Raw genomic sequence first — 13,986 nt, 5'->3', positions numbered from 1 at the left:
CATCCCCTTCCCTCATCCTCGTAGCTTCTTTAACACTTTCGCGCTCTCGGCGCTCAAAAAAAAAAATACCCCAGATGCTTTCGGCACTTCGCGCGCCTATGCGGTAAAACCGAAAAAGTGTACACTCTTTTGACTGTCCTGACAATAATTGAAGGCGCACGTATTTAAATTTGGTATCACTGTGTTCGCAATGAAATTGTCTATAAGAGCATACGTATAAAATGCCGCCCAAGCATAAGGAGTATCAACACCAAATAAAAAACTATGCAGATCACTCGCCGAGAGCGCCAAACAGCAACAAAATGTTTCCACTCTCTTAATGGTTGCGAAGCCTACAGTTGTCCTACATCGCTAATTTTGGTATCATTGGAATCGCAATAAAATTCTCTACACGGACATATGCATATGAATGTTTAATATAGGTAATTGCCCACCCGCAAGAGTGTGTGAAGTGGAGAGTAGTTAGCCGCGAGCGCACTGGCGAAAACACAGGGGGAAAATCATGCTTGGAAAGTTTATACGTTTCCTGACCCTACTTTTCTATGTACTTATTTCTTTTTTATACCAATGTGTTCGCAATAAAATTTTCTATAAGATGAACTGTATAACATTTGTACAAAGCATGTGTAAGAGAAGCGCCAAATATAGAACCACGTCGCTCAGTCTGCGTTCGCGGCAGAAACGAACGCATTGTTTTCGTTCGTTTGATGTTTGGCATGTTTATACTTGTTGAAACATTTTATAATTTGTATGACAGTGATCACAGTAAAATTCCCTACACAGACATATACATAACACATACAAATATTTCCCACGTGTTGGATATATCAACGGCTAAAGGGAACCCACTGCCTCCTTTGACCATGTGTTGCATGGCGGTGGACTATATGCATTTATGATCGTTATTTTATCATCCTATCATTTAGAGGAGCCGGTCGGCCGAGCGGACAGCACGCTGGACTTGTAATCCTGTGGTCCTGGGTTCGATCCCAGGCGCCGGCGAGAAACAATGGGCAGAGTTTCTTTCACCCTATGCCCCTGTTACCTAGCAGTAAAATAGGTACCTGGGTGTTAGTCAGCTGTCACGGGCTGCTTCCTGGGGGTGGAGGCCTGGTCGAGGACCGGGCCGCGGGGACACTAAAAAAAAAAAAGCCCCAAAATCATCTCAAGATAACCTCCTGATTGCAGATCTCTTAGTGCTATTATGTCAACTTCTGGTGGATTAGCAATCATTATTTCATTTACCTTTAGGTGTTCTTTCACCAGAACAGCAACGCCATCGCCTTTCCTAATTTTTCTGTTCCATCTCCAAACTGAGTAGCCCCTTGGGAATATGACCTCATTTAAAATATCATCTGCAAGTTTTGTCTCCGTGAGTACAACAACATTTGATGTCTGCAGCTGTATCACATCACTTAACTCCAGTATCGTTGATTTCACTCCATCTATGTTGGTGTATGCAATTTTCAGGAACATGTCTCCCTCTCCTTCTTCACTACCCTTTTCATGATTTCATTGGTTTGCCTTTTTGTACCATTTTACTGGTCAGCCTACCCCTATCACTTTGTAGAAAAAAGAATTGATTTCTTCTTCATTCCTGATCTCATTTAGACGTTTTGCATCGACGAGATTCAGTTTTAGATTCTCCCTATCTTCTTTTGAAAGATCTCGTCTTAATGACTATACTTTCCCTTCCTCATCACTTTGTAATTTTCTAGCATTCCTTAGTACTTCTTCCATCTGTTAGGCACCGTTTAGGGTGATCCTCAAAGGTCGATCTTTCCCTTTTACTTTTCCCTTTCCAGTCCTCCTGTAGTCACAGACATTCTCTATGGTAGTAAGACCTTTCACGAGGCCAACAATTTTATCTACTACTTTCTCTTCTTCTACAGCTCTTTCTGACCTAGATGTTATCTCCTTTTCTTTGCAACCAAAAATTATCAGACTTACTTCGATCAACTGTGTTTTGCACCAATTTAGGATTTGATGCCAGTTCCTTTCTGACTTCCAGCCTAATGTTTGTTTTATCCTGGTTACTGCCATGTTTGGCTTCCTTTACCGCTTCTTCTATTTTTTCCTTCTCCTTGGCCACTTGTGCATAGGTGAGTTGCATATCTTTCTTGCACTGTTCTATTCCCTGTGTAACTTCTGCCATCTGTACTGACAAAATCTGTTTTTCCTGTTGAATTTCCTTACCTGACCTATCATAGTCATTTAAGTTTAAATTTGCTTTAACTTCTTCCAAAGCTATTTTTAAGAGTTTATTTTTGTGGCCAGCTGTAAAGGTGCAATACAAGGAACATAAGCGGACCAAGGGTGAGTATGATGCCACAGCCACCCCCCACCTCCCCCCCAGGAGTAGTGAGGAGTATATGGAATGGTCATAAGAATTCATAAGGAAAGCTGTTCACACAGGTGATACAGTAGTAGCCACCACAACAGACAATTCTGGGAAGATGGAGGAAAGGGACGAATAGGGTGATCAAGAGATAGAGCCAAGTCAGAGGGCTTACTCCAAGGAGACGAAGGAGAACAACTTCCAAAAGGGCTCAACTCATTGGCCTGGTCACAAGTCACACAATTGTTGTAAGTTGAGAAATTAGTAAGCATAAGATAAAGATATCACGTCATTTCCCTGGACCCCCACCCACCATGGAGCCCAACAAGGGGAAGCATAAAACCCTAAGGAACTCCGGGGCAAATATAACTGCAGGTATCCAGCAGAAAGCGAGTAGGAATCAAAGGACCTATAGGGATTCGATCTCTCCAATGCTCACTTGACCTAGTCCATCTGGGCCCATTACCTACTCGATACACTTGGGCCCAATGAACTTTTTGTTTTACCGTATTTTTTTACTAAAGAGGTGTGTTACCTCTGAGGAGCCACAGCCTCTGAGGAGGGTCAACCTCCAGATAAGGGAAAAAGGGAAATGTATGAGTCTCCACATATGGCAAACACATGATGGCAAAGCCACAGCCAGCTTTGGTTCTTCCACCCCAGTAGGCAACCAAAGGAGCTTGCCAATAGAGCTTACTGGCTCTATTAATCACTGAACTGTGCCCATTTATAGCTGACATCTCCCCATGTGCAAGAAAAAATTAAGTACAATTTTTTCTAATATTGTTAAAATGTTTTTCCCACATCAAGGTATAAAGGAAAAAAATACATTACTTACTTTGGTCGCAGTAAAGCACGGAAATATCGCAGTGATGTCACATTTCAAAAAGCTCATGAAGGGCAGTCGCCCCAGCACCACCGTGGGACAGGAATTGCCATGAAGATATTTTTAGATATTTATTTCAATGTCTCTGAAATATTGCAGTAATATTCAATAGTGTGTCATTTGGGAAATATATAAAATAAAATGTGTGGAACACTAAAATACTCAAATATACTTGTCACTATAATATGCTCAGAACAATAAAACATGCTGGCTTTGCCGTTACTACACTGTATACACACATTATACATATAAATATCCACATTCATTTTCATGCACCATTATGAACCACTAAGCAGTTCTGGCGAGTGTAATAATCTTGTAACCAGTTACAGTATTAGAGTTCAGCCTAGCTCTACATACTTTGCACAAAACTGTAACTGCATGCATTGAATATATTGTATTTTTATTTCCTATGTTTTTACCATTTTTTTCAAGTACAATGATGCACCAGAATGTTACTTGTATCAAAGGATGTGGAGAATATAGGGATGCTGATATATTCATGTCACTAATGAGTTCATTATTATATTCTTTGAGCAACTTTCCCCAGTTTTTGCTGTTATTATACTATATACTGTACAAACGTTACAACTGTCTACAATTTTGTGCACTATAATGAACCACTTAGCAGTTCTGGTGGGGCGTGGTAATAAAATTCAAATGCAGCATAGTGCTACTCGGCAGATAACGCCATCCAACTCTGCAAAATGTCTTCCAATATCTACACACCTTGCTAACTGTAGCCACAATACAGCTATCATCAGAATCCTGGTCACCAAATCATGAACATCAATCATTTTCCACAAGTTTATTTTCTAAAGGAACACGAAGTCCCATTTCACGATGCACAAAACTGTAGCAGTGTGCTGTGAACGACTGCCTAGCACTGTGATCATCATAACTAGCATTGTGTTCACTGACATTTGAACCAAGTACATTGTCTTTATCAGTCAGGATTTCCCATGGCATTACCATTGTAAAATAATCAGTTATTTATTTCATCATTATTAAATGGTAAGGCAGTGTGTCGGCTGTTGCAGCATGCACTGTTATCCTCTCACTCCTGTGGCTCTCACAAGAAGGGTGCCCATGATTTTTTTTCAAGATGCTGTCTGTTTATTGGAGGCCTGAGGAACCAAATGTGAGCCCATGTGCACAGGAATTTCTTACTTTGTACTTTGACAAAGTAACAGACCAGAGACAAAGGGGTGTGACTGGACATCAGAGACAATGAGAGCTAGAGATGATGGGATGTGATGGGGGCCAGAGATGATAAGCTGTCAAATATTAAAAAATCTGACTACTGTAGTAGATATATTTCATGATCTACAGTTCACCCTTTTTATTACTATTCACTTATATGAATTGTATTTTAATTAACAGTTGTGCATATTTATACATATTTCTACAAGTTTACACACTGTACTTCTCAGTCATTTCCCTATATACCAGATAGGTGTACTATACAATATATAAACATTGAGGCAAGAGAACACAGTATGGCACTCCCTACAACCTTGCTAGTTTTCTTCCTTGGGTTGGATAATAACACTATGAACATCTGGAAGGTTATAGATTCTCTCAAATATATCAGTTTTGCCCCTAAAGTGACCACTAAACTAATCCCTTTTCAAATTAAGGGAACACCATATCACATGAGAAATGCACTTAGTAAGATAAAAAAAAATTGAATGAAGACTACTGTGTCTGCCACGACAAGTCTACATGTGCAGGCTGGTTGTCCCTTATGCCTGTCTCTCCCTACCAAAATTATTGGCAAGGTCTTCAGTAGTCATTCATAGTATAATGTGTAATTATCACAAGAAGTGCCATCATTCAAAGTAACATTCTTCCCTTAGTTCTACATGTTAAATACAATAGTAGTAGAAGTATAAAGAGTACCTTGCATGAAATCGTTACAAACTACTGACATGTTAACATTTGAAACTAAATGTAAAAAAAAAGAATTGATATATGAATATGAAGAAAATTTGACTTACACATTAACTAAGCTATACTACACATGCCTATAAAGATCATTCTCTAATACCAGCAGCCATCAGTGTCTAAGATTAAAGAGGTCAACAAGATGCACATATAAGGTAACCTTGTAGATATGACAACCTAAGACATTCTCTACTGGATTGTATTACCTCCTTGTTAACATGTAATGACATAATAATGTTTATGTTTAGTGTATCTCACTTTATCCCATTGAATGAAATGTTCAAATGCATAAAATCCATTATCATTACTAAAGAAAAATACAATCTCACTTCATCATCTTTAAGCCCTATTCTTATCATCCATATCTATACATTTACTGTATTACTGTCATCCTTCTATTTACGTCCTTCTTATTTATATCATTTCTATTGTCTAATGACATTTTACAAACTCTTTTTGATTTAGAGCCTTATTTTTTTCAATATAAACATTCAACAAAATAAGAATTGATTTACATCCTTATTTTCTCAATATGAACATGCAAATTTTAATGAAAAACAATTGCTTTTTTCCATCTGCTTTCATAACAATGAGACCTACGAGGCACGATGTGCTTTACATGTCCTCCTTCAGTGTTAATGTTGCCATTGTAGATATATCCACCAATGCTGTACACATTTATTCTACATTTACAGCTGAAGAATGTTAGCAACATCCAGCAAACATGAAGAGTAGAAAGCTTCCATCAAATGATAATGGTGCCTCAGAACCAAACAAAGCCAGGAAAACCATCAGTTTGAGGTGAAAATGCAACTGTTAAATAAGTCTAGTGCTCCAGAATGGCCCCTCACATATTGCCTCCGCTCCTGGCCCACGACCCACAACTGCAAGAACAATTAATAAGAATACTGGCAGATACTTAGCAAGTGCTAAATGTGTGACCCCATTAGGAGCTGCAAAAGCTATGAAAACAGACATTCAGTTTCAGACAAATTTTGAAATTGTTAACCATTTGGTTTCAAGTTCATATAGACAGTAACGTGCCTGTCAGCTTGTTGATAAAGCAAAGATCATGGTTACTAAATGACCATGGACTTTATGGAAAAGCATGGTGAGAGTTCAATGTTACTGAATTTCACAGTAAGCATTGGGTGGTATGAGCAATTTAAGCATCATTGTTCCTTGCATAACAAAGATAACTGGTGAAGCTGTGAATGCAGACAAGGAAGCAGCCAAACAATACCCTCTGATATTGAAAGAAATCAAAGAAGTTGACTAGATTCCCAATCAAATTTACAACCCGTAAGGAACAGGCTTAAATTGGAACTGAATGTCAGGGAGAACACACATTTCTAGGAAAGGTGGCGGCTCCAAGCTTCAAAGCTGTCAAAGATTGCCTGACACTAATGCTGGGTGGAAGTGCAGTGTCTCAAGCCATTATTGGTTTATTATTCACAAAATCCAATAGCTTTAAAGGGCTATTCCAAGTATAATTTTTATGGAGGATTATTTTCCCCAAACACAATCTCAAGCTGTACCGATCGTGGATAATGCACCAGGCCATTCCACATTGACGATCTTCTATACCTTGACGATTACAGGGCAATGGAGAAGTTGTGTGTTTTTGCCACCAAACAAAACAACTTATGGGCCAAGGTGTTAGAAAAGCATTCAAAGGTTGCTGCACTTTAATAATAATCCAGCTCAACAGTGTAATAGACTCTAGACAAGCTATTTCAGAACAACTATAACATCAGGATGGCTATCAGGAACATTAGAGCAGCATCAAACACAGGTGACTGAATGTAGTGTGAAAAACTCTAGGTTTAGTGCTTGCAATAAATTTAGGGGTTTTACACAATGGCAAACATTATTCATGATATTGCTGAGGTTGCTCAAAACACTGAATTTGATGAAGTTAATTAAGAAGAAGTGACTAGAATGCTTGACTACCATCAAAGAGCCCTCTTTAATGGGAGAAGATTTGCTTCTCCCGGAACAGCAATGAAAAGATGAAGGAATGGATAAAATAATGTTGAGATTAAAGTCCCAAATCAATTGTCACCCCAAATAAATACCCGAGGCATTTAAACTTTTTATGCAGTTGCACAAATAAATATTGATGGAGGCTGACCCAATATTGGAACAAAACGGTGAATTTAAAACAGCATAAAATTCTCTTGGTCCCCTACCGAGAGAGTTTAAACAGGAAAAAGGCAGGGGGTTAAGAAGGGGTTGTCCAGATGTCTCAAGATCAATTTTTAAAACTGGATGAGAACAAATCACCAGAAATGAAAAGGCAGAGTCCTGCCTCTAAAGAACTCTTCAAGTATCAGTCACTTCTTATCAAGCCTTAACACATGCTTGCCACTGCTATCTCTGCTACAATTGTATTTTTATTAGTAATGTTGTTGTTTTTATTTTATGCTTTTTTCTGGATATTTGTTTTTTATGAGGAACATATTCCCATTGATTATTATGACGAAAAAAAAAAGCATTGAATGTAATGAAGCGCCTTTTTCTGGGCGAGACCCGGAGGTTCCCGGCAACTCTGGGAAGCCGAAGGGGCTCCCCCCAGAAAAAGTTTTCAATTGATGCCGTTTCAATTTAAGTTCATATTAACAGGAACATAGCCCAGACGTAAATATAGGGATTACAGTATTCATTCATGATCAGTTAGCATGGCAGCAAGCATACCTCACAAATTAAAATAAAAAGGGAAACTTAAATCTGCCATATGTGTTGATGAATAACATTTAGAACCCGGCAGGATTAATAACAGTGGACTTTAGCCGAGGGACCAGAGAGAGACTCCGAGCATATCACAGACTAGGTTGGCCCCGACCTGAGCATATCAGGCTGAAAGGCTCCATTGCAGTAGGCTAATGTAGGCTAATAACGTCTAGCGTACTCTACAAGATCTCAAATATCACTGCAACTGTTACAACTGAGGACTTCAACGTAGTGTGGCTCGACATATAAAATTTGCCATACAACTAAATAAGAGGACTAGATACTTCTAGAAAGAATAAACACAAAACATTTATGCTTCATTAACAAAAACATTTCCTATTTACAAAAAGGTTATTGCAATAAATATTGCATTTAATAAACAAGATTGCTCATTTTGTCTAATGGTTATGACTATGATACAGAGGGAACCAAGTCTGAACACAGGAACACTGCAGCTGGATAAACCATGTCTGGTCCCATCCTGCATCACAAAGTGAAGACGGTGCAACGTATGGTCTGTGGGAGTGATGACAAAAACTGACAAGACAATTACACTAACAGTTTAGTATTTACTTTTTATATCAACTTGCAATAGTGATGTTCATCTCACAACCGTATAAGCCACATTGAGATAATGATGTTACAATCTTTCATGTAACTAATATAAACAGTCCCAACACTTGATATTATAAACTCCCTGTAAAAAAACTACAACTTTAGATATCTCGTTACCCCCAGTAAAATTGTACTTCAACATCAGAGAAATCTTTACACTGTAATGCACTCATCCTCTGAAAAATAATGAATGCCTTTTTCACTTCTCTACCCATTTACTTCAGGTACAATAAATATTTCACAAATAACCTAATGTCAAATACATTTCTAAAACAAAATAATAAACAAAATAATGGCTATAAAACATGGTTAAAATAAACAAAATAGATATAAATAACTATCTTTTTTAATGGTATTTACTTACTACACCTATTAATAAGGCAAAACACTTAATTAAGAATAACAATAATTCTCAGTGACATGAAATAATGACAATGATAAATAATGCAAAACGGTTAACTTTTAGAGCTTTTCACTGGAAATTAAAAATGTGATGCAGATATGATATAATCTATAATACAAGACTGAGCTCCATACATGCTCATCCCATCCAGTCATTATACACAATGCTGTTAAAATAAAGGAGTTCAATTGTCTCAAAATTTGAGTAAATAAAAAATTTACAGTACTATGAATTGATGTGAAACCCATTTTGATTCAATCAAGATCAATAAGTCAAACACAACACTAAACTAAATAATTTCATAAAATTACGGAATTAAATGTGTTAAGGCATATTAAAATTTATACAAAATGTGTATTAATTTGTCACTTTACATTCAATATCAGTATCACAATTTTATGTCACATGGGAATAAGAGTAAATATAAGATAAATTCTCTATGTATTATGAAGCATGACTGCCAAGATCTTTCCTTTAACATTAATGGGACATACATTTGAGAATACAGATGCATAAACTTCCCCCAACATTTCTATATAATATTTTCTTTGTGTTAATTATAGTGAAGTAGCAGGAGTTGCAACAGCAGAAGAGGCAAGTGGTGGGATGAGACCTCCCACTTCACTAATCTTTCAATTCCTTACACATCTTAAATTTGTGTTGCTATTGCTTCTTTTGTAAAACTACTTAAATATCCTACAATTATTTAGACCTGTCCTCCCGCTAACATGAAATTTTGCCTCCATCCAAACTTCCATCATACAAGAGCAGTCTTGAGTTAAAGACCTGTTTATTTTGATAAAACTGCTCACAATAACAAAGTCATGTTGAAGCATAATTACAGTGTTAGCATAAGTAGCTCTTATTTAGTAAAGCAATAATGTGTGATATTAGGGTTTAGCAACCTCCACTTTACTGGAAGTGGGCTTTATGTCAGGATAGAGGATGCTCAGAAGAAAGTGTGATACGTCATAGTTGGTCCAGTATGACGTGTGTGAAGTGATGGCCGAGATGTAACTGTTCTCCATGCTACCTTCACGCAGCACAAAATCTGTGCGATCCGACAAACCTAGGACAAGCAGTTTAACAACATCAGCAACAATACTAACGTGTTAATAATCAAGCATTTTATGGGAAGAAAAAGAAATTATTCAGGGTACTGTATAAGTTGTGTTGGTTAAAATGTTGATTATTATAAGCAAGGTTGACCAATATAAGAGCAAGATGTGTCAGTTAGCAGGCACAACATATATAAAAATGAGACATAAGACTGATTATGCATTATACAACATTTACAAAACAGCAAATACTCAAGAATATGGGAGCAGAGTGGCAGGGAGATGACCAATAATGAGTAACATTTATTTAACACTATCGCGCCCCAGGCATGCGCGCCACCAACTTAAGAGGTCACGCACCCGATGTGTGGGTGAGCATGTGGGCAAGCACGCGGCGACACTGAAATGTGTATACTCGTTTCAGTTTTCTCACCTTAATTCTCGTGCTACGTCGTTTGTTTTGGTATCATTGTGTTCGCAATAGAATTCCCTACAGGTGTATATGCATATAATGTCCAAAAGCCTGGCGTGACTCCCAACAGCAAAGCCTAAAGTCGGCAAAAGTTACCTGTGAGCGCACTGAAATCAGTAAAATGTGTATACTCGTTTCAGTTTTCTCACCTTAATTCTCGTGCTACGTCGTTCTTTTTGGTATTGTGTTTGCAATTAAATTCCCTACAAGTGTATATGCATATAATGTACAAAAGCCCAGCGTGCCTCCCTGCAGGAAAGCCTAAAGTTACCTGTAAATGAGCACCAATTGGCACACCGCAACCTAATGTGTATACTCGTTCAGTTTGATAACATCAATTTTCGTGTTACGTCTTTCATTTTGGTATCAAATTGTTCGCAATAAAAAAGATGCGTATTTTAAAACTAGTCCCATAATAATAGTGCAATAACTGGCATTTTAACAAATATTTTAATTCTGGAAGCTCATCATCACAAAATTATTTATATCTTTCCAGTGTTCTGACATAAATATTTGTGTTATATCTTTCATTTTGGTACCAAATTGTTCACAATGTAAAGGCACGCATTTTAAAACTAGTCCCAAAATAATAGCACAATAAGTAGAATTTTAACAAATATTTTAAAATTTTGACTAAAAACGTATTTACAGCATAATCTTTCAAGTGTTCTGACATCAAGTTTCATGTTACATCTTTATTTTGATATAAAATTGTGCGCACTCTAAAGGCGCTTATTTTGAAACTATCCCGAAGTCGATTGGATAAAAAATGAATTTAATACAAATATTTTTATAATGGACGCGAGCGCTGTCCACGGCTAAGACTCAAGAGAAAAAAAAATGGACGTGATCGGTGTCCAAAGCAAGCGATAGTGTTAATGTTATAATATGATAACTGTGGATTATCTTGAGATGTTATCTTGAGATGATTTCGGTGCTTAGTGTCCCCACGGCCCGGTCCTAGACCAGGTCTCCACCCCTAGGAAGCAGCCTGTAGCAGCTGTCTAACTCCCAGGTACCTATTTACTGCTAGGTAACAGGGGCATCAGGGTGAAAGAAACATTTTGCTCATTTGTCTTTGCCTCCACCGGGGATCGAACCCCGAACCTCAGAACTACGAATTTGAAGCGCTGTCCACCCAGCTGTCAGGCTCCCTACGGTAATGTGTAAGGTAATGGGACATGTGCTATGTATGGATAACATGTGATGCACAATATGTAGGGTGACAGATGTCATTTAATGTGTGCATCAAAATGTGTTAGTGTTGTTTATAAAATAATAGGATGTGCACAGAACAATAGGTAGGGCAATGCATTTAAACCCCTTATCAAAACACTGTTTAATAATGTGTTTGTTAATCCAAAGCTGTGCAGCTCATCTCATCCTCAGTCTTTGCTCGTTCAAGCTGTGGCCATCCATAAACGTGCATCCACATTACTGTATAATCAAGAAAGATACTTTCTTAAATATAAATTATTATTATTAAAACCAGTGTTGAATGTAATCAAACCCCCTCTTTCTCGATAAGCCCCTGGTGGCTCCCTGAAGCTATCTCACCGAGATGGCTCATAACTACTGTACTATTTCACATCAGTCGCAGAGTTTTGTTTGGCCCGCCATAGACAAAAGCCAGAACCTGGCTCTCTCACAGAGGCACAGATAGCAAGTGACACTCCATCATCTCTCCAGGAAAGCATCAAGAACCTCAATAGACCAAAATGAACCACTGCTGGGTATTAAGAGACCAAATTTACGAAACTGCCAAACGAACTCCCCAAAACATTGTAAACAATGTAAGAGAGACCCTTATGAAGAGTATAATGCAGTAGAGAGACAGAAACAGCAGTGTTAAATGTTGAAAACTGGAACTCCTCCAGTTGAAATCCCGCCAGCACAATAGTCAAATCTGCACATGCGCAGAGCATTGTCAGAGCAGGAAAACGTCATCCCCAGAACAGTGTAAACAGCAAAGTAAATGTTTTTTACTTTTTTTTTTAAGTATATTCAGTGCAGGGGAAAATATATAGAAACAACAGTGTTAAATGCTAAAAAACAGCTGGAATGTTATAATACATATAAATGAACTATTTGGAGATGTGTATAAAACACATGTGTGTGTATGAAACATTATTGGAACCGAACAGTTGGACAGATGTGCAAGCTCTCTCATTCACTTGGTTGTGGGCAAAGTCAGGAGAAGGTGGTCGTCACTTGTGTGACGAGTAGCGGTCTCCCACCCTAAAGCATCAGTTAATTCACCCAATGCCAGCTCAACACCAAGAGACAGTGGCATTGCAGCTGGGTTATGGCCACCAGAGGAAGAGAAAACAACACACACCAAGAGTCCCACACAAAGCCCAGCAAAATCAAAACCTGGGAGGGAACCAACTGGGATTTTCACCAGTTCACCAGGAACCCAAACCCAGTGAGCTGGGAAAGAACCAGATCCCTGGCTAGCAGACAAACAGGTCAGTTGGGAGCCCACACCAGCCAGTCATCAAGATAGGCCAAAAGAAGAACCCTCAACAAATGAAGCTGAGCCACAATGACTTGAGCCAAGAGAGTGAATACGTGTGAATCCAAACCGAGCCCAAATGGGAGAACTTGAAAGCTGTAAGTCTGCTGCTCTATCACAAAACCTAACCAAACTATGAACCTTGGATAGATAGAGACGTGCCTAATGTGTGTCCCGGAGATCAGGGAAAGCATCCAAGTGCCCACTTCCAGTATAAGGTGGACCTGGGACAAGGTAATCATTAGGAACAAAGTGCAGGGAATGAACCGGGTCAGCCCCGAAAGGTTGAGGATGAAATGGAAGTCAAGCAAATCCCATTTGTGGACCAGGAAGAGGTGGGAAACCCACCAGAGTGATGTAGCCATTTCGACCACGCTGGAACCTGCCCACTCCAAGATGACCCAACGCAGATATGGAGAGGACGCCTGCCCAGAAGCATTTTTATTGCCCCCCCCAAAAAAAAAACAAAAAAAAAACAGAAGGGGTAAGGATTCAACCAACTCTACTGCAGGTTATACAAAACTACCGAAAACCCTCAAATCATGGGACCAGGAGCTGGCAAACTGAACGAGCTTTATCCCCCCCCCCCCTGCCTTGTCAAAGGCAAACCGCAAAAAGGCCAGAGCAACCCACAAAAAAAACAAAGAGGTTGATACCCTCTGAGAAGAGCACGCATGGGCTGACCAGACGGAGAAGGAATGGCCTTAGAAAGCGCTTGCTACCTAGCACCTGGATCCACAGATGCCTATTTCAACCCACAGCAGGCAATGCCCCAGCTCTACCAAACTGCCTCTAAGAATGAGAACGAAAACCTCAAAAACAGAAGAGGTCTGAAATAGACCGACAACTTGCAGCCTGCCAAAGACAAACTGCGAAACCACCTCATCAGGAAAGAGGAGAGCAGGAAAGGGAAAGGCAGACAGCCAGAGCTCACACCAAATCCAAAGATTTGGCCGATAGCCTGTCGACACACGAGTTGTCCAATGAAGAACGTGGCCACTGCTTTCTGGAACATAGGA

General features: G+C 38.9%; 1 protein-coding gene across 4 annotated transcripts in view; it reads right to left on the bottom strand.

Annotated features, from left to right (window-relative positions):
- Window positions 1–3,187: 3,187 nt before the first annotated feature.
- The window catches only part of LOC123764520 (phospholipase DDHD1), a 36,056-nt gene continuing 25,257 nt past the window's right edge, over window positions 3,188–13,986 (bottom strand). The window contains exon 11 of one of the 4 annotated variants that reach the window (XM_045752436.2): window positions 3,188–3,309. In XM_045752436.2, coding sequence (XP_045608392.1) covers window positions 3,296–3,309 — 14 coding nt within the window. In that variant the 3' untranslated portion in view covers window positions 3,188–3,295. Of the gene's footprint in view, window positions 3,310–8,209; window positions 9,992–13,986 lie in introns of those variants that run through there. The other 3 variants (XM_045752435.2, XM_045752434.2, XM_069314454.1) reach the window with 3 other exon arrangements.

Source organism: Procambarus clarkii, chromosome 79 (genome assembly GCF_040958095.1).
Source record: "Procambarus clarkii isolate CNS0578487 chromosome 79, FALCON_Pclarkii_2.0, whole genome shotgun sequence".
Taxonomy (NCBI): Eukaryota; Metazoa; Arthropoda; class Malacostraca; order Decapoda; family Cambaridae; genus Procambarus; species Procambarus clarkii.
This window is presented reverse-complemented; position numbering and strand designations above follow the sequence as displayed.